We start from the raw sequence: 26,039 nt of genomic DNA, 5'->3' as shown, positions 1-26,039 counted from the left end.
GGGTATTTTATTTTGTGAAAATAACAGGAAGTGCGTTGCTCACTGCGGCTAGCTTTAGTAGCGCCAAATTCGTGGGAACAAACTTGTAAACAGCCGGTATTTTGTCAGGTTTTCAACACGTTGGGGATCTAAACGACTACTTTCTCGCCTGAAAATGTTTCAAATGTTGCTAAAGTTTACAGAGTTTAGAGCTTAAGAGAAATCAGCTTCAGGCCGGCTGATTTCGGCTCGGGCAGGAGCGAAATGCACTGTGTGTAAACGCTCTGCATACTGTCTGATCGAATGAGTATGCGGTATGTAGTAGGCGGTTTCGAACACAGCCCTTCACTTCGTTAATAGCTAGACGCCGTCTATGCCGCTGATGTGCAAATTACAATATCACCTCGACACTTTAACCACAATGTCACTTTAATTTTTTATTGTCACTTTAATTACATTGTCATTTTAATATAATCGACGCCTTATTTTATTTATTTTCTTTCTTTCTTTCTTTCTTTCTTTCTTTCTTTCTTTCTTTCTTTCTTTCTTTCTTTCTTTCTTTCTTTCTTTCTTTATTTTGACTGTGTCAATATGTTTGCTTAAACTGACACTGTGGTAAAACAATGCTCAATGTAAATGTGAGATTGATTTCTATTCCAATGTGCCTTACCTCCCAATAAAAACATTATAATAAAAAATGCCTTATCAACTTTTTTCGTGCATAGTTTATTTACATGTTTTAACTTACAAAAGCAACGAGTGGAATATTAAGCCAAAAGTATCTCAGTTTGCCAAAGTGCTGACTTGGGAAAGAGGTCATCCACAAATTAGTTTCTCTTTTTCCCAGAACTTTCTCGTGATGGCACGTTACTTACATGTAAAGGTTTTCAGATTGTATCTTAAAAGTTTCTCTTAATAAAGCAAAAGCAACGTCACAGAGGAATATTGATTGTACTTTTCCACGGTGCCATTGTTGCTGCACCAGTTTAGAGAGTGTAGAGAAACGAGCAAAGCAAGTAGTTCTTTGATGTTCGGTGTCTCTTCGCGGTTATTATGTGTCTTTTCAATGTGGTTGTTTTTAGTTTTTTCGATCAATTTGTAGCTGTTTTGTGTCTCTTCTCAGTTTGTGTGAATGAATGTTTTGTCTGTCGCTGTAGATTGACTTCAAGAAGTCGATTTCTATCTCTGTGAGGGTTTGTGCCTCTTGTTTTTTTTTTATAAAACTCTTTCTAACTGTTAACTGTGTCTCTTTGTTGTTCTTTTATGTGTCATTTCTATAGTTTAGCATCTCTTTGTTAGTTGTTTTGTTTCTCTGTGGATGTTGTTGTCTGTTTTATTTTTCTTTGTGTATTTCTACCTATTGTGAAGGTTTATTCTGTATTTGTTTTATTTGTTTTTAGTCAGTATGGGGTGATGTCCCTCAGGTGTTGTTTGTGTCTCTTTTGTGTTTTTTTAATCTCCTTCCAGTCGTTTGTTTCTGTTTGTAATTGACATGTGTCTGTGGCTGTTTTGTGTCTCTGTGGCTGTTTTGTCGTTGCCTGTCGTTATCTCCTTGTTTAGACTTATTTAAATCGTTTTGCCTCACTGTGTCGTTGCGTTTTTTCTCTTTGAAGTGTTTTTTTTGTTGTCTTGTTTTATATTGCTGACGTTATTAAACACCAAATGTATTAGAGAAGTCATTCGGTGTACATTATAGAACACACAAATATATTTGAGAAAACAATGACCAAAATTGTTGGACTCGCGGCCCATTTCAATACTTTTTAAAAAAGTTTTAAAAAAGTGCTGCAAATTCAAAATGTTCTTTTTACCCGACCAACCTCCAGCGAGGAGGTAACCTTTGAAAAGAACAAACCACAGCTGGGTTGAATAAAATGACTTTGCTTCCCTATATTATGACATCATCTGAAGAAAACTAAGACACTGCTATCAAATCAAATCAAATTTATTTATATAGCACATTTCATGTACAAAACAGTTCAAAGTGCTTCACATAAAATAAAAGCATTGCAGCAGGGAGTGGAAGAAGCATTAAAAATACATAAAAGAATATAAAGAGAAACAAATAAAATCATTTAAATGAATTTAAAAACAAGCAACAGTCCAGATAAGTTCAAAGATAGCGTGCAGATTTCATGCATAGACACATGAGAACAGAAATGTTTCTAACCTGGATTTAAAAATGTCTCCATTTGGGGAAAGTTTAAAATTCTAATTGAATTTTAAAAAGGCATCTGTACGGCCAAGAGTTTCCGTGATTTCCGCTGCAGACAGCAGCTTCATGAGTCAGGATAAAGTGTCCTGGAAAGAATGAAAGTTTCCAGAAGAAAACTCAAACCTTTACGGACAGTGACGCGTAATCAGAGAAGTCAAAAGCCCAGTTTCACTATGACTTGCTGATTTCAACATCCTGCTATCACTGGGCAGCACTGTTAAAACTCGTGCTTACATAATCAAATCTTACACTGTAGAGGTTCTCACACAGTGATTACAAATGCCTTCGTATTGTACTTTCTGTAAATTATTAACCCACGTGGCATAAAATAAGTACAAGTCATCGTGTGTCAATTTTTAATTACCGTCTGTATAATGGGATGCTGTCTGATATGGTTATTTATTAATTTGATTTTAGCCGCTTTTACTAGAAATAGAGGCATGCAATCAGGAAACGTTTCACCCGTTTCCTGAAACAAATCAGGAAATTCTTGTTTAAACTTGCAGACTGCAAAGCAACTGCAGTAAAAAAAAAAATTAAATATAGAAAAAAAATCAACACACTTTCACATTATGAAAAATCTTTTTTATTTGATTTTATTTATTTTTTTATTGATATACCTAATGAAAAAAAAGGTTTATATACGAGTTTGTGACTTTTAGCATATCAGAGGAGGATTGCCTCACTGTCATTCATGTTTTTTGTGGGAAACCTTTACAGTAAATGCCCTCCAGCTCCTGATTCACATGCCCGGCATGTTTCTCCTCTATTAGTTGTGCTCTCTACTGCTGCTGACAGTCACTGGCCTTCAGAGGGCAGCTCCGTCCCTCAAATCTTTGCATTTTGGTGCAGCGTCCAAGCAGTGTGAAGTCTCTTTGTATTTTATTATCACGTGATGACTTTTTATTCCAATTCGTCCTTTAACATATATCCTTAACATACTGTATGCTCAGGGATGCTCACTGCTGAGGAGTGGTAACACTCGAACCTTGTTTCATCGGAATGGGCTGAAATGATTAAAGTGGTTTATTCATTCACACAAATTGCTTGCCAACATACATATATTAACTTTACTTTATTTTGTACTCTATTTTATTCTATATGTCTATATTTTTAATCTTATTTTGTATTTTAATCTTGCTTATATATTTTATTTGATATTCTACTATTCTAATTTAGGAATTTTTAATTTTACTTTAACTTTCTATTAATGTTACTTTGCTACCTAGTTTATATTTTGTAGTTTATAGTTTGTATTTTGTGGACGGCGGTCAAAGGTCATTTCACTGCATGTTGTACCGTGTATAACTATGCATGTGACAAATAAAACTTTGAATCTTGAATCTTGCCAACAGGGCATTGTTATTTATTTAATGGAGATTGCCTCTCTCCTTTGCATTGATAAGCCCCGCATTATGCTTCCAGTCTGCTCTTTTTGTACAAGACATTCCCCATAAATCACCCTGAGCCTCCTCTTCCTCCTCCTAGTCCTCCTTGTCTACACAAAATGTGCTTGTAATGAATCTTCAGGGCAGGTTTGCTTGTACAGACGAAGACTGTGCAGAGTATCGCATGTCTGTTCAGCTGAGGTTTTAGCCTGTGGAGACAGAGATGATCTCTCTACACTGTGTTATCAGCCCCAAGGACAAAGGAGACACAGATTATTGACAGTTTGGGGAAAATGTCCTGGAGTCCTCACAGCTCTCTCTTTGTTACATAGGTGTATTTACCGTACTTATAATGGACTGTTCCACAGATTTGACACTGTTGTCTCTTTACATGTCGGAGTGATCACGACTTCTTGAAGTCTGCAAAACTGCCTCAGGCTCTGGAACTAATGGGAAGTTGACCTCAAAGACTTTGTAGTAAAAACGTATAAGACTGGGATCATGCATGTCTTTGTGTTTTGTTTCTGTCTGTGGTCATTTTGCATTTCTTTGCAGTTGTTTTGTGTCTCATTTAGCTTTACTTTTCTTGCTGTTTTTTCAATTTCTTTGCAGTTCTGATTGACAGTTTTAGCCAAATTGAAGCCTGTGCCTATGTAAGCAGTTCGGTAATCAAATAAAAGTCATTCGGTGTACATTATAGAACACACAAATATATTTGATAAAACAATGACCAAAATTGTTGGACTCGCGGCCCATTTCAATACTTTTAAAAAAAGTTTTAAAAAAGTGCTGCAAATTCAAAATGTTCTTTTTACCCGACCAACCTCCAGCGAGGAGGTAACCTTTGAAAAGAACAAACCACAGCTGGGTTGAATAAAATGACTTTGCTTCCCTGTATTATGACATCATCTGAAGAAAACTAAGACACTGCTATCAAATCAAATCAAATTTATTTATATAGCACATTTCATGTACAAAACAATTCAAAGTGCTTCACATAAAATAAAAGCATTGCAGCAGGGAGTGCAAGCAGCATTAAAAATACATAAAAGAATACAAAGAGAAACAAATAAAATAATTTAAATGATTAAAAACAAGCAACAGTCCAGATAAGTTCAAAGATATCGTGCAGATTTCATGCATAGACACATGAGAACAGAAATGTTTTTAACCTGGATTTAAAAATGTCTCCATTTGGTGAAAGTTTAATCTCCACTGGCAGTTTGTTCCACTTGTTGGCAGCATAACAGCTAAATGCTGCTTCTCCATGTTTAGTCTGGTGTTTAATCAAAGTTTATCGCTTCCCTCACAGACCAGATTCAAACCGGCAGCCATTCCTTTCCAAGTCTGCTTCCGTAACCTTTGACCACAAAAATCGAGTCTGCTTGACAACTCTTGTCTGATTGGCCAGCCACCAGATAAATGTGCACTGACTCGTGGCGAGAGCTAACCCGCCGACCTTTAGCCATCATTCCACTATCTGACCGTAAACAGTGAGAGGCTTCACGCCGCCGTGCCAGCAGACTCAAGGTTTGATCAGTCGCGTGTCTCCAAACCCATCCCGACTTCTCCCGGGGATCTGAAAGTGTGACACCTGGGACGATGGACATGAGGAATGCAGGGGAGGTCAGAGGTCAAAAATAGCTCTGCAGGAAGTCCCTCCCACTCTAATTAGCTAAAGCTGGCTTCTTGTTGTGGGATAAATGGAGCGACAAGACACCGCGTGCTTCATTGTTTCAGGGCATGAAGATTCCTAATGAGAGTTGGCATATCCCACCTCACATTAATCAGCTTGCAGCGGTCATGTGCTCTCTCCTTTGGATGCTTTTCTCCCCATGATGCCTTCATGTGATAAAGTGTCTCACATTTTCTTATTAGGCTCTCTTGTTTCCCCATGCCTGGCACAAAATGGATGATCAGGTCATGTTTGTTTGAAATTTGTTCCAACGGTTTTCCGTGGAGGGATCTTTTTTTCTCGATGCTGGCAAGTCTGAGAGAAGAGAATTTCCTGCGTCCTGACATTGGAGGTTATAAAACAGCCTCATGCTGGTGGCCTGGCAAGATGATCCACAAGAAGAGCACAATCATTAAAGGGTATTACGTTCGGAAACCTCGAATGTTCTTCTGAGTCTTTTTGCCTCCGAAATACCAACAACTCTATTTAATAAAAGTTGGTATGCTGTGTAAAATGTAAATATGAACAGAATGCAATTGGTTGGAAATCTCATAAATCAATCATTGATTCACGATAAAACATCAAAAACATATCAGTGAGACATTTATTATTTTCAGTTTTTAACACTTTTACATACAGCCTTTACATTTGTATATCTTCATTCAACTTCCATACAAAAGGTCTCGGCGTTTGTTTAAAGACGAGTAAAAGTAAAACAAAACGTAATGCTCAAAACGAGGATGCTCCTCCTGTTAACCGAGGTGATAATCTATATACAAACAAGTATTATTAATAAATGCAAAATAAGACACAAATATAGAGAAAACATACAAATCTTACACGGTCAGGATCTGCATTGCCCACAAAGATTAGTCATCCACTAGCCTAGCAAGCCGGACCCGTACAGCAAAAAGCTGTACAGGGGTCTAGTGAAGTGTGGGCGGGATAAACGGCTGTCTGTCAAGTTGCCTCTGCACTCAACGCCACGCAATAGGATGGCGCAACAACCAATCAGAGCGATGAAGAAGGATTACGTAGTCAGCGCGACGGAAAGTACATCGTGGTGTGTAGTCTAATGTCAGAGAGGAAAGAATATTATTTTTCTTTTCGACTTTGCCTGTGTTTTCAAAACCGGTACTCCAATCTGTTAATGTAGAAACTGTACGCAAGTAATGTGGAAGAATGGAACTACACGACAGTTGCCGTTTTTGCAAAAAGAATATGAGGATTTCTAGCCTGGGTGCCAGCCGAACTTAGCCCCGCCCATAAAAGTTTTGGTCGGGAAGTTGGGTCTGGCTCTGCTCAGTTGGGAAATCATTATGCCCGACCAAGAATCGGTCGACGTTATCGACTACGTCACTAAAGAGCGCTTGGTTTGACTTCGTTTGAAACAAACATGGCTGCCGCTGGAGAGCTAGGGTGTGTAGATTCTGCCATCAAGTCTGTTCTACAGGATCTCCACATTGCATTCATTTTGAAAGACGAACAGAGGAACGCGATAAAGGCTTTTATCGATAGAAAAGATGTTTTTGCCGTCCTTCCTACAACAAGTGTGTGTCGCTTAATCTACGTCACATGCTACGTTGCTCTGATTGGTTGTAGGTCTATCCAATTGAGCGAAGAGGCATTTTTTTCCTGGTTCGGTTGAAACTCGCCCCATACTCAAAACTCTATCCAGCGGTATCAGACTCACATTCTGACTAGAATCGTGAGTATGACGTAGTCAGGCTAGAAGATTTCTGGCGTCTTTGTAAATTCAGCTCATATTTTTGAAAGACAGAAAGAAAAACAAACAATTGCCGAGAAATTAACGCAGGTTGGAGTGCCGGTATTAAAAACACAGGCAAAGTCAAACAGAATTTGTAAAGTTTGTCTAAGGTTTTTTACGAGAATAGGACTTGATCTGCCGGTGCTCTGGAGATGGGTGCAGGATGAAAACGAGGAAGCCTCCACTTCAGATAGCGCGCAGAAACGTCACCGTGAGCGTACTCCTTCCAAAACACCAAGTTGTGCTGCTCTAAGTCCAAGTTTTTCGGCCTCCTGTAGCTGGTCATCCATTAGTGCCAAAAGGGGTGACACAACAACCACCAGCGGGGTGTGGAGACCCATGCGTCGTCCCACCAACGGAGCAAGCTGGTAAATTAAACTTTTACCGTACCCGGTGGGCAAAACTCCGAAAACTTCCTTTTTTTTCAAGAAAAACTTAAGTGCAGTTATCTGCTGGTCTCTCAAAGAAAAATGTATATTTAAATCTTCTGGAGTCGCTGCCAAAGCCAAATGGAAAGACTGTTCGCTGGGCGCAGCCATTGTTTACCTGTCTCTGGAACTACAAACTGAAACGTCGCACCTCTGTCGTCACCAGGTAGCCCGGCCTCCGACCCCGCTCCTCACGATTTGATTGGCCTGATTAAGTTTCGATTTTCAGCCTCGCAAAACAACCACAACTGACTAGACTAGCCCCGGAGCAAATTCAATTTGCGGTCTAGATTTCTAGGCTAGTCATCCACTTCTTCATCTATTAAATCCAAGTCCTTGATGTAGAATCTACATTGTAGATGATGGAAGGGCTCCACATGTCTTCAAATAATCACTGTTTAGCCTTTAATATGTAAGTTATTCTCTCCAATGGAAGGCTTGCTAACACCTGTCTTATCCATTGAGTAGTACTCGGTCTACAGATCTTTTTCCACAATAATCTGAAGAAAATTGGTGCAAAACAACCCTTATACAGGAAAAAAAAAGACGTGTACGCTTTCCCGGCCTTAATGGTAGAATAACACAACAGCGCCCTCTGGCTTTAAAGGTAGAAATGCGGCAATGCTTTCCCGCTCTAAATGGGTTAATACCGTCTTGCTGAAATATGCAAGGCCTTCTGAGAGAAAGATTTAATTTGGTAGTCTTTTAGTACCATTTACTTTTCCAACCATTTGTTTCCCTATACCAACTATTTTGAGACCTATTGCTGCCATCAAATTAAAACTGTGGGAATATGTCTGAATTAAATAGTGAAAATTTGAAATCCTACTGTGCTCTACTGTGAAAAGGAAGTAGGTTCATGTGATCTGCAAATCAATTTTTTATTTTTTTAATTGGCATTTTACACAGCGCCCCAACTTTTTGGAAATAGATTTGTAAAAACAATATAGTCAATGTTTATTGAGCCCACAAAGTCAAGATATATGAATTTATCACCCACTTAAACACCCATTTTCTTTCTAGAATTGTAATCTTAAATCTCATTTGCTGTATAGATGATGAATCAGGATGTTTGTCAAGCAGGATTTGGTGAATAGTTGAAATAGTTCAGATCTTTTCAGTGTTCTTCTTGTATTTATCAGGGTATAATACACTGCTCAAAAAAAATAAATAAAGGGAACACTAAAATAACACGTCCTAGATCTCAATGAATTAAATACTCCAGTTGAAATCGTGGAATGCGTTGAGAACAAAATAACATAGAAATGATCATTGTAAATGAAAATTATTATCCCATGGAGGGCTGGATTTGGAATCATACTCAAAATAAGAGTGGGAAGAAAAATAAGAAATAAATCACATTACAGGCTGATCCAACTTTGGTGGAAATTCCTCGAGACAAGTCAAAATGAGGCTCAGTGGTGTGTGTGGCTTCCACATGCCTCCCTATGACCTCCCTGCAAGGATGTTCTCCTGAGGGATCTCCTCCCACACCTGGATTAAAGCATCAGTCAACTCCTGGACAGGCAGTGGTGGACGGAACGAGACGTGATGTCCCAGATGTGCTCGATTGGATTCAGGTCTGGGGAACGGGCACGTCCATAGCATCAGCAGCCGCATTCGCATTGTAGGAACCTTTGGCAGTTCCTGTAACCTTTTCAGGAACGGGGCCGTTTTTTCCTGCATTCGCACATACAGGAACTCGGGACCACAGCCCTCAGTTCCTGGAACCATTTCACCTCCTTCTCCTCAGCTGGGTCTGTTCTGGGTTCTATAGGAACACATCTGACGGAGGTGTTTGGTGGTCGGTAGCTCCGCCCCTTGGTGGTTGGTAGCTCCGCCCCTTGTCATGTTGTCAGGCTGAAATGTTTCCTCATACGACACGGACACAACCTGCGCGTGTTTAATAAGTTAAACCTCCACGTGGTCTCCTTTGTCTGCGGCGCTCTGCTCTCCTTCCTTCATGAAACCAAGAAGTATGGCCTGCGCTCCATCCTTCGTCTCCTGACTCTCTCTGTGAGCTCTTCCAGCCTCCATGTTAGACGCCCCATGTGATCGTCCATGATTAATATCACCATCATGCAGACCATGAACACGGTGGCCTCCCCGCTCTCCATGTTAGCTTCTTGGTGCTGTTTTTTTCTTCTCTCCTTACTTTTACCGGGTTTTGTTTTGTTTTGTTTTGTTGTTGAATGTGGCGCTAAAGTAACACGTCGCTGTCGCAGACGGCTGCGCCGCATCAGTCTCTATCAGGTCCAACTCATGTGGGAATGCAAACTGAAACAGTTCCCCAGGGGAAGGACAGTTATCAGAACGGAATTCGAGGAACGGCGTTCTTAGAGCTGCTCTGTCCGAATGCGGCGATGGTCATGCATCAGAAGGAACCAAGGGCCCACTGCACCAGCATATGGTCTCACAATCAGTGGCACCAGCAGAAATAAATCCTAAGGATGGCTGGTGGGGGCGAGGCAAAATCTTGGGGTGGCATACCCGACCAAAAAAAACGCGCTGACCGCTGTAGTTTGACAATTGAGCAAAATGGTCAGTTACTGACCTAACTTAGTTACTTAGCTAACTTTCCGCTTAGCATGCTAACTTCAGAGAGCATGCAAACGAGCGACACATTTCAGTATACACGTATATAAAGTATATTCAAGTATTTCCAATAAAATTTGTGCTGTATAAAACGTATAAACACTGTATACCATACATACCTATAAAAGTTCTCTTCAGAATTCGTTGAACCAATGCTTGTTGCTTGAATTTGCTTCCATGTGCATCTTTGCGAAATTTCTCCACTCCAAATTAGAGCTCCGAAGGGGGGGGGGGGCAGGGCATGAGAACGTAGGAACGCAGCTGCGTCAGGTTTTAGGTTCAGAGCACCAAAGTGCGTAAGACCCCACTGTGCTCTGTTTCTTATTCCTATTATTCTAATTAAATTAGATATTATTAATTATTGTTGTTGTCGTTGCTCTTGTGATAGCACCATTTTCACATTATTAACTGTTTAAAATACATTCCCTAATCCACGCAAATCCAATGCGCTCCCTTGTGGTGGCTAACGGGGTGGCAGCGAGTGATCTGATGGTGGCTGTAGCCACTCCTAGCCACCACGTGGTGGCGCCACTGCTCACAATGGGTCTGAGGATCTCATCCCGGTACCTAATGGCAGTCAGGGTACCTCTGGCTAGCACATGGAGAGCTGTGCGGCCCTCTGGAAATGCCTCCCCTCACCATTACTGACCCATCGCCAGACCGGTCATGCTGGAGGATGTTGCAGGCAGCAGAACGTTCTCTGCACGGCGTCTCCAGACTCAGAGTGAACCTGCTCCAATCCGTGAAGAGCACAGGGCGCCAATGGCGAATCTACCACTCCTCTATAAGTGTCATAAACATGGGGTTTGGTGCCATGTTTTTACTTTTGTGTTTTAGTTTCTCATGCTTTGGTGTTTAGTCTTTAGTTTTCTAGTCCATGTTTAGTTAAGTTTTCCCTCACTTCCCATGCCAGGTCATCAGTTTCAGATCCTTGCGTCATGCACGTATACCTTTCATGCCACGCCAAGTCAAGTTTTTTCCAAGTCATGCTCTTTGTTTTGTCTTAGTCATGTTTTGTTTTCATAGATCTAGTTTTGTCATCTGGCTCAGCCTTATGTTAACCTTGTTCTGTTTTTTGTGATAAATAATTGTTTTTAAAGTCCGCATTCGTGTCCTTACGCCTCGCAAAACCAACACATCATAACATTAAGGGGCTGTCTTTCTAATTGCATCTAATTTCCAACTGTTGTCTGTTCCATTTGCACAAGAGCTGCTGAAATTGATTCACAATCCGTGTTGCATCCTAACTGGACAGTTTGATTTCACAGTAGTGGGATTGACTTGGAGTGACATTGTGTTGTTTAGGTGTTCCTTTTGTTTTTTTGAGCAGTGTATATTCTCTGACAAACCGACGGGGAATGACATAACCATCAAACAATTTGTCACATTTTGGATTAATGTGTGGATTGCAAGTCTCCAAAATGTATAAAGACAAACAGAATCACTGCTGATGTCTGTTCATTTTGTCCTTCAAAATAAAATCGTGAAATTGCGAGTCTCACACCACCAATAAGTGTACTCCACTTTTCTGTATTTGTATTACCAGAGCTTTTGGAACAGCTGTTTGTTGTTTAATTTTCTTTTATTTACTGACTAAATTTATTTGTCAGTGCAGTCACCCGCAGGGATGTCAAAACCGGTCCTCGAGGGCCGCTGTCCTGCAGGTTTTTAGATATTTCCCTGCTCCAACACACCTGAATCAGATGAATGGCTCCTGAACAGGCCACTGCACTGAGTTGATCATTTGAATCAGGTGTGCTGGAGGAGGGAAACATCGAAAACATGCAGGGCAGTGGTACAGTACTCGAGGACCGGAATTGAGAAACACTGAATTTAGTTTGTGTTATGACCCCCTTAATTTTCATTTAAGTAGAAATGGGTCCGGGTTCTTGTATGTATTTGCTTTTTCTCGTTATGGAAATGTACGATTGGTCAAAAATAAAAAATGTTGGGGAGTAGAAAAATAAAAGTGGCACGGAACATTTGTGCAGTTTTACTTTGAAAGGAATAAGAGCCACTTCCTCCCTCCGGAACGTGCCGGCTGCAGCTTGGCCGCAGCTGGTGGAGTCACAGCGAACCTTTGGGGTTTTTTTGGGGAGGAAACGGTTAACTCACCGTTCAGTAAGAGATCGTTTGGTCGTACAAATCCCCTTCAGAGTAGCAGAGCGGCCGGTGCCCTCTGCTCGGAGCACATTAGCAGGAATGAAGCCGGCCCCGCTGCCTCTCCAGCGGTAACCGACAGAGACACGGCGGACCGACGGGCTCCGCTGCCCGGGGGGGCTCGCACCATGCTGCCCTTTTCTTTCTTCTACCCGGACATGCGAAGATGCGCAGAAAAATAAGGGGCGTCAAAGGTCAACGAGCCGCTTCGATGCTCTTATCCGAGATGAAATAGACGCACAAAAGGTAACAGTTTGTCGCATGAACCCTGGAGGAATCCGATCCAGCGGCTCAGGATGAGGAAACCCAAAGTGATGGTTTTTGCCTTGTGTCTGGGATGTTTCATTGTGGTCATCTACCACTTTAACAGCAGTCTGAGGCCAGGTGAGCATCAATACAGTTTCATCCGAGGTGCATCTATTAAAATACACTTTTTTTTTTTTTTACATTGTTAATTTAAAACCAGCCTCTACATTTTTTTACGTTTCTGGAACACAAACCTCTTTTATTCTGTCACTACCTCCGACATGAAGGTCCTCACCAAAATTCTTTTCAGGTATGGCACACATCCAATCTAATTCCATCAGCTTATCTCCAGCCCTCTGCAAGTAATTATAAATGTTTAAGTAGGAGTTCATCTCATCTGTTGGCAAGAAAAAAGAAAAAAAACATGGAACAAACAGAGAATTTAGAGGCTAGGGACTCGTTTCTTCATCAGTTTATGCAGGGGACTACGGAAGAGTATTAGGGCCAGGCATAAGAAAAAATATTTATATTTTGCCTGTCGAGAATAAAGTCGAAATGTCGAGAATAAAGTCGAGAATAAAGTCAACATGTCGAGAATAAAGTCAACATGTCGAGAATAAAGTCGACATGTCGAGAATAAAATATAAAATATCATTATTTTGTCTTATGCCTGGCCCTAATACTCTTCCGTAGGGGTCATCCTATATTTACTGTTGATCACATTTGGACAACTAAGCACACGTTGACCTATTGGTTTCCAGAACAGAGGGACTCACATGTCTAAATAATGGAGGCCCCCTTCAGCACAGATGTCAGTAAATGCACGAAAATAAGGCGGGCGAGTCATTCTGAGCTCAATTAAAGGACTTATCTGGTGTGTGCTATGGATCCCTGGGATCGCTGTGCTGTCAGCCCATGATGAAATGTCCTTTATGATCTAGGAAGAGTTTAATTGCCAAACTGAGGGAGTGTTTCCTCTGATCTGTGGAGGAAGGCTGGGAGTAGCTGCAGCTGGCTGGTAGCTGCGTTGGCTCACGCTGAGAACTGCCTCCACCTCTCCCAGGTTTCACTCTGCCACATACAATAGCCTTATTCAGACATGTTGTGTCAGGGGCCTAAAGATATATATATATATATATATATACTTTATTGAAAAAGAGCTCAGTTGGTTCCGAACGTGTATGAAACGTCACTATTTTTCCTTTTTGGGAATCTGTGAAAGGAACGGCTTCATACGCAGACCTGAGCAATTTAACACTATCGATGCGCTGTTGCACAGCTCGAGGAAATGTTTCGGTGGCGATTAGAAGTTCACGTGGTCTAAGTAAACCTTAAATCCACGAGCTGAGCGTACGTGCTTCATCATTCTTGTCGCGCTCCGTGCATTCCAGGAGTTCTTTTGCTCCGATACTCTTTGTTTCTCGTCTCAAGGGGAACTTTAGCACTTCGCATGCTCTTGATGGAGAAGCTCCGATATGTTTGAACAATTACAGGCTGACTTTTTTTGCTGCAGACGGATTGAGATCCCCAATTTCATGTTCTAATATTAAACTCTGTGGTTACCAGCTGGTGTAATGACTTCCGGGGCGTGTTTGGCCACTTACTGGAGCTAATAAAAGACCGATTGTTGGCATGTCTTCACAAGGAAAGCGCAGGTGTGTTTTAATGACCCAAACGACTTAATGGGGCACTGAGGAGAGCCATTGTTAGCGTTAGTAGGCACACCTGTGCAGGGGTTTTATGAAAACATCTTAGGCCTAGTCAAAATGTATGCTGATGATTTTTAAAATCCCAAGTTTTCCCTGCTTTGTTTATATTTATATATATATATATATATATATATATATATATATATATATATATATAAAAAAAAGATGAAATAAATCCTGTCCTCTCATCACTGTTTAAAGAAAAACCTTGTCACAGGTTTTGCGACAGGTCTTGTCACTGGTTTCCAGATCTCTTGTTCTGACAACTGAGTTCACTCTCGTCCCAACTGTAAAATGTGAACACGTCTTTGTTGTTTTAAGTAGTTTTTTTCTTCTCTCTGATATGAAGTTTCATCAGTGTTTGGGGTCCAGCAGATGATAGTTGTGTTTCGCTTCCTGTCCAGTTATGCGATAATTGGTTTGGGGCGCTGCGCTTCACTCATAATCTGTATTATAAAAGATGGCAACAACCACCATCCCCTAACCCACTGATACTCACTATTTTTTTCACCAGAGCCACATTGGGCAGAGCTAAATAAAGGGAAGAGCCATTTTTACATATAAAACATCCCACAAAAAAAGAAACAACACAGCCAATACATTTTCAATTCAGACCACATTTACCTTAATACTGGGATGAGCGGGCGTGCATGTTCTTGACTTTCTTCATGTTGTATTTGTAGTTTGTTGTTGTAATCATAGTGAGACATTCAGGATGAGCATGGTTTTTGTGCTGGTTTTTGCCCTTTTTTAATTAAAAACCGATCCATTGTGCCTGCATCAACCACTGGCTAAAGGAGCTAGCGTGCTCTGCGGTCAAGTGTGACGGTGGTTTAAGCGGGCTGCGTTGCCAGGTTTAACAGAGCCCCCTTTAGGAAATATCATTAAGCCTTAATTAATACTTAATAAAATTACTTAAAGGTGGGGTAGGGGATCTTTTTCTGGAACATTTTTTTACATATTGCTTGAAATACTCTTCACACCCCCATTGCAACCAATCAATTAAAAGTTTTGACACAAATATGAAAAGTTTTAGTGGCCTCTAGAACGTACAATCTAGGAAAAACACTATCCAATCATACTGAACGGACCGTTAACAATGATTGGATTCTGATGCCGTCTATCAAACTGCAATCTGCTCCTCCCTCCCCCTCCTCCCCCCCCTGTGCGCGTACCCTGCTCCGTGAACGAATTACTCGTCCAGAAGCTTGGCAGGAAGCTAAACTAGAGCCAGCTTGGCTAGCAGCTAGCATTATTAAAGGTATAGTTATCATATACTAAATACGGCAACGATCGATGCTTGCTGTCAGAACAGCACTCGTGCACCTTCGTGCTCGTGCGCTTTCATGTACTCTAGAGGCGTGGCTTCGGGGGGAAAGTGAAGAAAAGGGTTGGGACTTTTTACCGGTGTATTTTCAAAATGCAGCTTCGCTGGACTCAAAATCCAGGATCTCCTACCCTACCTTTTAATACTACAAAAACGCAAACTTAAAGGGACACTGTATATTAAGTCATTTATTAGCTCAAATCAACATATTCATTCATAAGTTAGTCCTCATTGGTGTAAAATTCTCTGTCAAAAATCTCACTTATCCTCCAGAGTGAAGAATAACTTGTCTGTATCTACATAGAGCGGGCAAGCTCTATGGAGGCTGCCATGTCCTTCCGCTCTATGAAAAACGACAAAGTGCCGAGAGGGACATAAAGCACTTCGAATCGCGTTTTCCCCAACGCCAGGCCTGCAAGCGGAAATGACGTCATTTTGACGTCACGTTTGCACGCAGGTATATAAACAGAGCCAGTCTACGCCATTAGACATTCTCTGGTGTAAACCAGCCTGAACGGCCTGCACTTTTGTTCGCAATGGAAGACCATAGTTATGCCACGCCACAGGAGAAGGGATCCTCGTCGCCAAAAAAGCGAAAAAGAGAATCTTGACACATACCGCCTGCCGTAGTTCAACAAGTTGCAACGCACATTTGAAAATGCGAGGCGCTAGAGAGCAAATTCATTCGACTTTGCAAAATAAAATTGCACCACTAGATGGGGGAAGAAATTACATAGTGTCCCTTTAATAAAAATACTTAATACTGTGCAGTATTAGCTGTGTGTTATTTGAAAAAATGTATTTATTATTTCTTACCATATTGTTATAAGCTGCTATGCGAGTGCGAGCCACCAACTAAACAAAACCGCGCAATGAGTATCTCTGCCCTAACCCATCGTTGTTGGTTCTTGGAAAATGACCCGATCTGACTAAACTGTAGAGCCAGATGGTTTAATCTTATCCAAGTATTTGTTTCGGAAGCATGTTATCCGACTAAAAACCGACTGGGAGAGTTTTATATTCCCCCCAAGCTTATTTGTCTTGCATTGATGATCCGAAAAATGTAGCAGCTATAAAGTACACATATTGAAATAGTAATTGGCATCAAATTACAATACGTCTTAAGTCGAATCATCAACCAAGCCTTCCAACGAATATCAAGCAGCACCTGGTGGTCCTGCTCCACCCGAGCAGCGGCCGACCACTGCAGATTTGGAATGTGCCACTACTGGAGTGGAAAAAAACCTTATTGATTCTACAGTGGTCAGCTGCATGCCACATGAATTTAAACGTGACACTCTTGGTTAATTAGACTGTCGCATCAGGAGGGTGTAATTCATAATATACATTCTAAATGTGTAGGAAACTTTATGGTCTTAATGACTTGAATCCTCAGCTATCGATTAAGGTCTGACTAGGATCCTAGGCTAGACCTGAGCACTGGACTAATATGGTCGTATTTCCTGGTTCTAGTCAGGACTCGAGCAGCAGCGTTCTGGATGTTCTGCAGCTGTCTTGCAGCCCGTTTAGAGCCCAGTGAGCAGGCCGTTACAGCAGTCTAACCTGCTGGAGACAAACGCATACTTCTCCTACTACTCCTGCTACTCATACTGACTTTTTTCCCAGATGCATATTAGATTCTCCGAAATGTTGGGTATGCATCATGAGGTTACTACTCATACTCAAACTACCCAAGATGCAACGCAACTTGGCGTCGCCGATCGTCATTTCCTGTCAAAACAGCAGTTTCAAGCTAGCTACAACGAGGGTAGGTTCACTTCCTGTTTTCAAAACAAAAGCACCAATTGTATGGTAATGGCTTTCCCTATGATAAAAGGCAACGGGTATTTTATTTTGTGAAAATAACAGGAAGTGCGTTGCTCACTGCGGCTAGCTTTAGTAGCGCCGAATTCGTGGGAACAAAATTGTAAACAGCCGGTATTTTGTCAGGTTTTCAACACGTTGGGGATCTAAACGACTACTTTCTCACCTGAAAATGTTTGAAATGTTGCTAAAGTTTACAGAGTTTAGAGCTTAAGAGAAATCAGCTTCAGGCCGGCTGATTTCGGCTCGGGCAGGAGCGAAGTGCATTGTGGGTAAACGCTCTGCATACTGTCTGATCGATCAGTATGCAGAATGGAAGTATGCGGTTTCAAACACAGCCATGGATCAGTCTTTCTAAGTCTGGCTTAGACACTATTCCTTTGATTCTGGCAATGTTTTTTTTTTTTAGATGGTAAAAAGCTGCTGATGTTACTGATTTAATGTGGCTGTTAAAGTTCAGGTCTGAGTCCAATATTACCCCGAGATTTCTAAGCGTAGTGTGATTAATGTAATTCAGGCATGTTTTGTCACTCCAGCGGCTCCTTGCATTGAAAAGTCATTTGATGTTTAAATACACGCAGCATGTCATCCGAGGACAGCGACTCACTGCTGTGGAATCGATACATGCTGCTACAGTACATCACATCCTAGAGCAGCGACTGATCACCAATTAGTCAGCACCGGCCACTGAATGCCATGCCAGGGCAGCTGCATACCATCAAAGAGACGTGGTCAGCTTCTGGACGAGTGACCTGCGTCCCTATAGCAGGGTTGGTGTACCACAAGTTACTTTTGGAGCTTGGCATGTCCCAGAATCCAGCTGCTTTGCAAGATAAAGATCTGTCTCAGAACAAACACACTATGGCTGTGTTTGAAAGCGCATTCTACATACTACATACTACTGCATACTTGCAAACTGCATACTTCCATTCTGCATACTGATCGATCAGACAGTATGCAGAGCGTTTACCCACAATGCATTTCGCTCCTGCCTGAAGCTGATTTCGCTTAAGCTCTAAACTCTGTAAACTTTAGCAACATTTGAAACATTTTCAGGTGAGAAAGTAGTCGTTTAGATCCCCAACGTGTTGAAAACCTGACAAAATACCGGCTGTTTACAATCTTGTTCCGACGAATTCGGCGCTACTAAAGCTAGCCGCAGTGAGCAACGCACTTCCTGTTATTTTCACAAAATAAAATACCCGTTGCCTTTTATCATAGGGAAAGCCATTACCATACAATTGGTGCTTTTGTTTTGAAAACAGAACCTAGCCTCATTGTAGCTAGCTTGAAACTGCCGTTTTGACAGGAAATGACGATCGGCGACGTCATGTTACGTTGCATCTTGGGTAGTTTGAGTATGAGTAGTAACCTCATGATGCATACCCAACATTTCGGAGAATCCAGCATGCATCTGGGAATCTTACTCAAACTCGCATACTAACTCAAAAAGTTAGAATGAGTAGTGGGAGTAGTAGGAGAAGTATGCGGTTTCGAACACAGCCTATGTATTGGATAGTGGTTTGTTAATCACCAGGTAGCACCATTATAAATAATGCTTTTCTTTATCATCTATTTAACTTTAAATAGATGGGACCGTTGGTATGATCAAAGCAAGAGCTGTGTCCACAACCTCGGCTAAAAGTCGAACCTGTTTACGGTGCGTGTTGGACTCCGCCAGGGCTGCCCCTTGCCTCCGATCCCTTTTGTGGCGTTCGTGGCTGGAATGAGTTGTAGTCGGGGAGAGGAGGGTGTCTGGTGTGGGAGCCTCAGGGTTGCATCTCTGCTCTTTGCAGGTAATGTAGTTCTGTTGGGCTCCTCGAGTCATGACCGACTAAGTTGAATTACACGTTATACCCTATAATTACGTGGTTGACAACAGAATTTCTTCCTTAACAACCACAGATTTTTGTAGAGTACATCTCAGATTGTCATTTTTACTATCCATTAATCTACGGATTAGTTTCTTAACTAAATTGTTTTGTCACGAATTTAACTGACCAACAATACAAAAGAGTCATATTAAAAATAGAAAGAAAGTGATCTATTCCCCGACATTTTACTTATTACTAAAACAATTAGTTTATATTCAACTCATAAGCTTTTGTGTATTGATTAACACGGCTATAAAAGCAACTTTTGCACAGAGGTTGCTCCGTGTGCTTGGTTTCTTGTAGTTTGAATGTACTTGGAAAGCAGCGCATGTTTCTCTTTGGCTTTAAATTCAAATGAATTGGTTTGAGACATAAAGCCACACTGTTCCTATCTGCTTTTGGAGCTCTTTAAACTCCCCTTTTCTGCTCCATCTGGGGTAAAAGTTATAATGTTTACTCAAAGGCTATATAAAGCTGCAAGAGAGGGGCCACATAACAAAGGAATGCATTGCAAAGTATAAAGTTAGTTTAAAATTGCAGTGTCTTTTGAATCGCAGACTTCTGTGCCCTGGACTCGCAGCGCTGATCTAAATTCAGGATAATTACACAGAAGCAGGTTGGTTTCGCTGTTCATGTCCTGTGTATACATGTATAATACATTTTTTTTTCTTCTAAAAACCAGTCCTGGGCTTTTCATAGTGTTGACTTTATTTGAAGGGCCTCTGTGGTTCCGCTCTTAGCTTATTTTACACAAACGCAGGTACTAAAGAGGCTGTGTGGTGCAGCATGTTCAGGAATGTGGTGTCACGTTTTACAGCGTTGTCAGGATCTCCTCCTTTCATGGTCTGGGAAGTAAAACCAAGGAGCACCGCTTTATAAGTCGCCAGTAACTTTATAGATACAGATGTGGGCTGACAGCTCTCGTGTTGTATGTTCTAGCTATTAAGTCTCGAGCACAACCTGGGACTTTTCTTTGGGCCTCAGGGCAGCTGACTTTATCACTTGCCCTCAGCTCATTCCTTCCTTGTTGGGGCTTGACGTGCACCTATGAGTCCTACGCAGTCCTAAGAATGAACTGTTCAGCTTCATCAGAGCACACAAAGTGAGTTAGAGGGGAAAAAAAATCCTGTTCCTGGGCTTCATTGGACAGAATTCATGGCATCAGTTTTAATGCCTCGAAGCTGTTGAGAACTTTTGGATGTGGCATTATCAAATTAAAAAAACAGAACAAAAGATCCAGGAAGGAACAGCATGTGACCTGATCTCCACATGATGTTCTATTGAAGTCACTTTTGGCTTCCAGCTGCTGTCAGATCGCCTGCCATCCTGGGCTATCTGATGACAGGTCAGCGTGGGCCTGCTGCTTCTTCCTCCCGACAGCTGCATATTCATGACATAACACCAAAGGAGCTTACTATAGAGCCGGGACTTTGGCTGTTTTCTCAGAATTTCATTGAGACCATCTGCTTCAAGAACTGATTCTCTCAAGTGACTTGCAGGTTTGTAGCCTGACTTCATCATACTCACGATTCTAGTCAGAATGTGAGTCTGATACCGCTCGATAGAGATTTGAGTATGGGGCGAGTTTCAACCGAACCAGGAGAAAAAATGCCTCTTCGCTCAATTGGACAGACCTACAACCAATCAGAGCAACGTAGTATGTGACGTAGATTAAGCAACACACACTTGTTGTAGGAAGGACGGCAAAAACATCTTTTCTATCGATAAAAGCCTTTATCGCGTTCCTCTGTTCGTCTTTCAAAATGAATGCAATGTGGAGATCCTGTAGAACAGACTCGATGGCAGAATCTACACACCCTAGCTCTCCAGCGGCAGCCATGTTTGTTTCAAACGAATTCAAACCAAGCGCTCTTTAGTGACGTAGTCGATAACGTCCCTGTTGATCATCTGTCCATCATCGTATAAAGCCCGCCCTGGCAATCTGATTGGGTCGACTGTCGCGATGTCGAGCATAGAGATTTCCCAACTGACCAAAAATTTTATGGGCGGGGCTAAGTTCGGCTGGCACCCAGGCTAGCAGGTTTGCCCAATTACGATTGAAATTGTCCAGTAAGTTCTCCAGAATCCTAGTTTCGGTAAAGGCTTCTTACTTAGAGCCGCAACGTCGAGATATGCTCATGGCAGTGTGGTGGATCGAATCGTCAGTTTTGGTCGTAGATGTAGAGATTTGCACCTACCGCTTTTTAGACATCGGTGTGTGTTTGAAACATTCCCAAAGCCAACTAATGCAACCCCCCACAAATCAAACTCCTGGATCTTTGTGCCTTTTTAAATGGGATCGGAAAGACTCTCACATCTGCATGCATTCCCTTTAACATTCAGTAAACTGACTCCACCACCCACATACTGCTGCCTGTGCACTAACACCCTTTACACACACATTTGTGGCCTAAAAGGATCAGGCTTTCCCCTTTTACAGTGTCTCTCAGTACAGCGGCTCTTTGGCAGGAGAAATTGAGGAGAAGGGGCCCCAGTTTCCCCAGTGGCACCCAAACACAGAGCTCCGTTTATGACCTGGACGGGACAAACACACATGGGCCTTTCTATGTTTTGCATTTCCTAACCTCGTGCTTCTGGGAGTACCACAAGGAATGCTGCAGCACTTTCAGTCCAGACGGGGTTAAACCAACTGGACTGCTTTGCATAGTCATCAGGCGGGATCATTGACGAATCTCACGAGTCTCATTTCGGTAGAGGAGTTTAGGCTGCTCGCTTTCAAAGACCTTTCTTTGGGGAATTGTACTATATAGTGGCAAAAAATATTGCTTAATTTTACGATGGTTTCCTCACAATGCACACTAACCCGCTCTCTTATAGGCATCAGATCAGATTCAGCTATTTATACCCCTTAATGTCCTGATCATTTCATTTAGCTCTCTGTTAAAATAACCCATCAACAGAATGAAAGGTTTCCTCTCCCAAACAGACCAGGAGAAACTCCTCCATGCATTCCTCTCCAGCAGACTCCATCACTGTAACGCTCTTTTAACTGGACTTCCCAAAAAGAGTATTAAACATCTGCAGCTCATCCAGAACGCTGCTGCTGGAGTTTTAACCTGGACTAAGAGACCTGAACACATCACAGCAGCTTTAAAATCTTTACTCTGGCTTCCAGTCAGTCACAGGATAGATTTTAAAAGCCTGCTGATGGTTTACAATCTGTGATCTGTTCAGAGAATATAAAGCCAGCAGAGCTCTTAGATCCAAGGACTCAGGTCAGCTGGTCCAGTCCAGAGTCCAGACTAAACATGGAGAAGCAGCATTTAGCTGTTATGCTGCAAACAAGTGGAACAAACTGCCAGTGGAGATTAAACTTTCACCAAATGGAGACATTTTTAAATCCAGGTTAAAAACATTTCTTTTCTCATGTGTCTATGCATGAAATCTGCACGATATCTTTGAACTTATCTGGACTGTTGCTTGTTTTTAAATTAATTTAAATGATTTTATTTGTTTCTCTTTATATTCTTTTATGTATTTTTAATGCTTCTTCCACTCCCTGCTGCAATGCTTTTATTTTAGTAAAGCACTTTGAACTGTTTTGCACATGAAATGTGCTATGCAAATAAATTTGATTTGATAAAATGTGGATTGCACATTTTCTTGCTTTGCTGAGTGATGCTGGATGAGCAGGGGAGTGATGTCACCCAATGTGCTCCTTCAGTGTGACATCTCAGCTTGTTGCTAAAACACCGTCTGCCCGGTATTTGTCCGTTCCCAAATTGCTTCAGACGTTACCTTCGCTGACTGGTGTTAATAGGGGGAAAATGTCGGCTTTGGGAGTGAGCATTTTGGAAATGTGCTTCTGAGTCACTGGCAGTTTCCATAAGGAAGTGGTCATGTCTTTAGAAAACGGGTTGGATAAATACATCTACTGTAGCAGACTGCTGCCCTCACATTTGACAAAACCTCCCGTCGGTAGCTGATTCATCTCTGAGTGTTCCTGCCAGTCAGTCAGCTTGTCGGCAGAAGTGAATCCATTAAACGGAGGGTTTTAGTGCATGTGTCGAGAGTTCATTCCAGCTGTGAAACTGTCTCTGTTCATACAGCCACTTCACTGATTGTTTACGCTAGACTTATCTTTGGCACAACACCCTTCAATGGTATAAATATCACGTGGACATTGTACTGAAGGCCAGGTTGTGGTATCTCTGAACTAGAGCCTTAAGATCTTGCTTTGCCTGTAAAAAAACTCTCCAGGATTGGAAAAATGGCAAAACATTGCTGTAAAAACAATTCTTATCAGTCTAAACACGTGAGTCCAAGAATGTAAGATATGTAGATTTGTACCACAGCACAGCAAGTAGAGTGTATATTTTCAGGGACAAATTTCTTTTGACAGTGAAATTGTCCCACTAAAAATCAAGAAAAGCTAACAATGCAGTGAGTTAGCCTGTTAACCGTTAGCAACCTTGTTAACTTGGTAAGATTTATTTTCATTCTTGAGTAACTTTTCGTCTAACCAAGTGAACAAAATGCGGAGGTTAGGGAACAAACAGAAAAAGGAGAGGATGGAGTTATTGTAACTGAATTGTTTTAACTTGACTGCATAGCATGCTAGCACATAGCTTGTCAGGTGTATTAGCGTCATTTAGCCTTTTTTGTAATAGTTGTCAGAGCCAAATTTAGATTTTCTTTTTTTTTTCTTTAATCCGTTGTTGGTAGTACCGCAGCTTGTTACTGCTTACTTCCTTTTAGGGTTACACAAACACTTTAGCATGGCTTGTAGTGTTGTTGCAAAGGCGTAAATCTAACATTGAACATCTGGCAGTATGACACTGCTACTGGAATGGCTGCTGCGTTTCCTTCAGACGAACTTATTCCTCCTGTCTCGTTATGACTTCATCTTTTTCTGTGTTCTTCTCACATTGGCGTGCACCAGTGGGTTTATAGCTCTTAAGCAGCTTGGCAACTATGACTGACCACACACACCCAAGTCAAGAATTAGGTTGACATACAGGAGCGTGGTGCTGTTTTGGTCCTCTTTAGGCACTTTTTGTATTATGTTGGAGCACGGGCTCTACACTTAAAGGGATAGTTCGCCTCTTTTGACATGAAGCTTTATGACATCCCATATCAGCAACATCATTTCTGAACATCTTCTTATCCCCTGCTGCGTCCTGTGAGCAGAGCTCCAGCCTCGTTTTGGTGTTGATGAAGGTAGTCCGGCTAGTTGGCTGGGGTTTAAAAAATAAAGCGTTTTGCTTCTGAAAACAATATGCATTCAACAGAGTAATACATTTGCATCACAAAATCGTTCATCCAGAAAAAGTCAGACCTCACAATAGCTTGGCCCTATTTTCTCTCCCTTCGTATCACTGCCTGCTGTGCAGTCCAAAGTGCAGACCGAGCAGCAAACACTGTAACAGGTGCGGCTGTCGGCAGGCGGCTGAACGCATTGATACGAAGGGAGAGAAAATAGGGCCAAGAGATTGTGAGGTCTGACTTTTTCTGGATGAACAATTTTGTGATGCAAATGTATTACTCTTTTGAACGCATATTGTTTTGAGAAGCAAGACGCTTTATTTTTTAAGCCCCAGCCAACTAGCCGGACTACCTTAATCAACACCAAAACGAGGCTGGAACTCTGCTCACAGGACGCAGCAGGGGGTAAGAAGATGTTCATAAATGATGTTGCTGATATGGGATGTTACACAGCTTCATGTCAAAAGAGGCGAACTATCCCTTTAATCCTGAATGTGTGTGTAAAAGCTACGGATGTCAAATTGCTGTTTTATGGATCTCTGGAGATTACTGATTGCCTATAATGTAGAGCAGATTCAAGTAACTTAAAGACAACCGTGCAGTCAATTTGATTACATGTTCAGTGATCTCCCGCAGAGAAAGTGAGAAGCAACAGAACTTTCAGCAGAAATCCATCTTTCTTTCTGGGAGGAGATGATTATTATGCCATTGTTTATGTACTACGCTCACACAGGACACATGTGTGTTTAAACGTTCTCTGAATTTAGCTCTGAGCTGTCGGTTTTAATGCAGAATCAAATAATGGAGTGGACATGATGCCAGTTTTGCTTGTTTTTTTCCCCCCAAGAGCTAGATTTTTTAATTTATGAACCCAGGTGTAGAGTATTGTTGGATAAATTGAAGTGATAGGCTGAGCACAAGAGAAGCTCATACGAGGAATATGAATCAAATTTATTCTAAGTGTCGGTACACTCGTAGGACGGAGTTGAGCAATTTCCTGAATAAATGTCTTGTTTTCACTGAGTTATTGCTTATTATTTCATCATTTTAGAAAAGTTTTGCTTAGATGAAGAGACAAGATGGGATTAACTTCCTGAAAGGACCCAGCGGCAAAAATGTGTGCGCTGAACTTCTACTGACCTGACTTTCATTCATTCCAACTAGGAAAGTTTTTTTTTTTTTGTACGGTTTCTGACATTTTACTTTCTGACTAAACAAGATAATAATGAGAGTAAGTGTTGGTTGAAGCTTACATTTCTCATATAGCCTATAGAACAACAAACTTTTTTTTACTACACATTAACTCAATGTATTCTAAAACAGTCAGGAGTGTTAAAACTAGATTCTTACATGAGGACCTAACATGGCTGACATTATAGAGCCAGTTGTTCACCTCCTCTCAAGGGAAGGGAAAGCTTAGAGCACAACACAATCAAACATCTAAGGAATAAACTTTCATCGCATGTTTGCGTAAGCAACTTGCTCTGTTGTGGGTGTCCACACACCTGTGTGCTAGGCCTGTTACAGGAGGTTTCCACTAGGGGGCACACCAGATGACTCACTGTCATCACTCTGTTTCTTCAAAGTTTTTCTCCGTGCGCAAATGTTTCTAAAGTGGTATCGAT

The 26,039-nt window shown here is 41.5% G+C and overlaps 1 protein-coding gene across 1 annotated transcript in view; it reads left to right on the top strand.

Moving 5' to 3' along the window:
- The first annotated feature begins 12,084 nt into the window (after positions 1-12,084).
- LOC142376664 (carbohydrate sulfotransferase 11-like) overlaps positions 12,085-26,039 on the top strand; it is a 31,040-nt gene continuing 17,085 nt past the window's right edge. Inside the window, exon 1 of the mRNA XM_075460115.1 lies at positions 12,085-12,592. Coding sequence (XP_075316230.1) covers positions 12,505-12,592 — 88 coding nt within the window. The 5' untranslated portion in view covers positions 12,085-12,504. The remainder of the gene's footprint in view (positions 12,593-26,039) is intronic.

Source organism: Odontesthes bonariensis, chromosome 3 (genome assembly GCF_027942865.1).
Source record: "Odontesthes bonariensis isolate fOdoBon6 chromosome 3, fOdoBon6.hap1, whole genome shotgun sequence".
In the NCBI taxonomy this organism is placed as follows: Eukaryota; Metazoa; Chordata; class Actinopteri; order Atheriniformes; family Atherinopsidae; genus Odontesthes; species Odontesthes bonariensis.
Note: the sequence above shows the minus strand (reverse complement) of the source record. Positions and strands in the feature narration are given on the sequence as shown.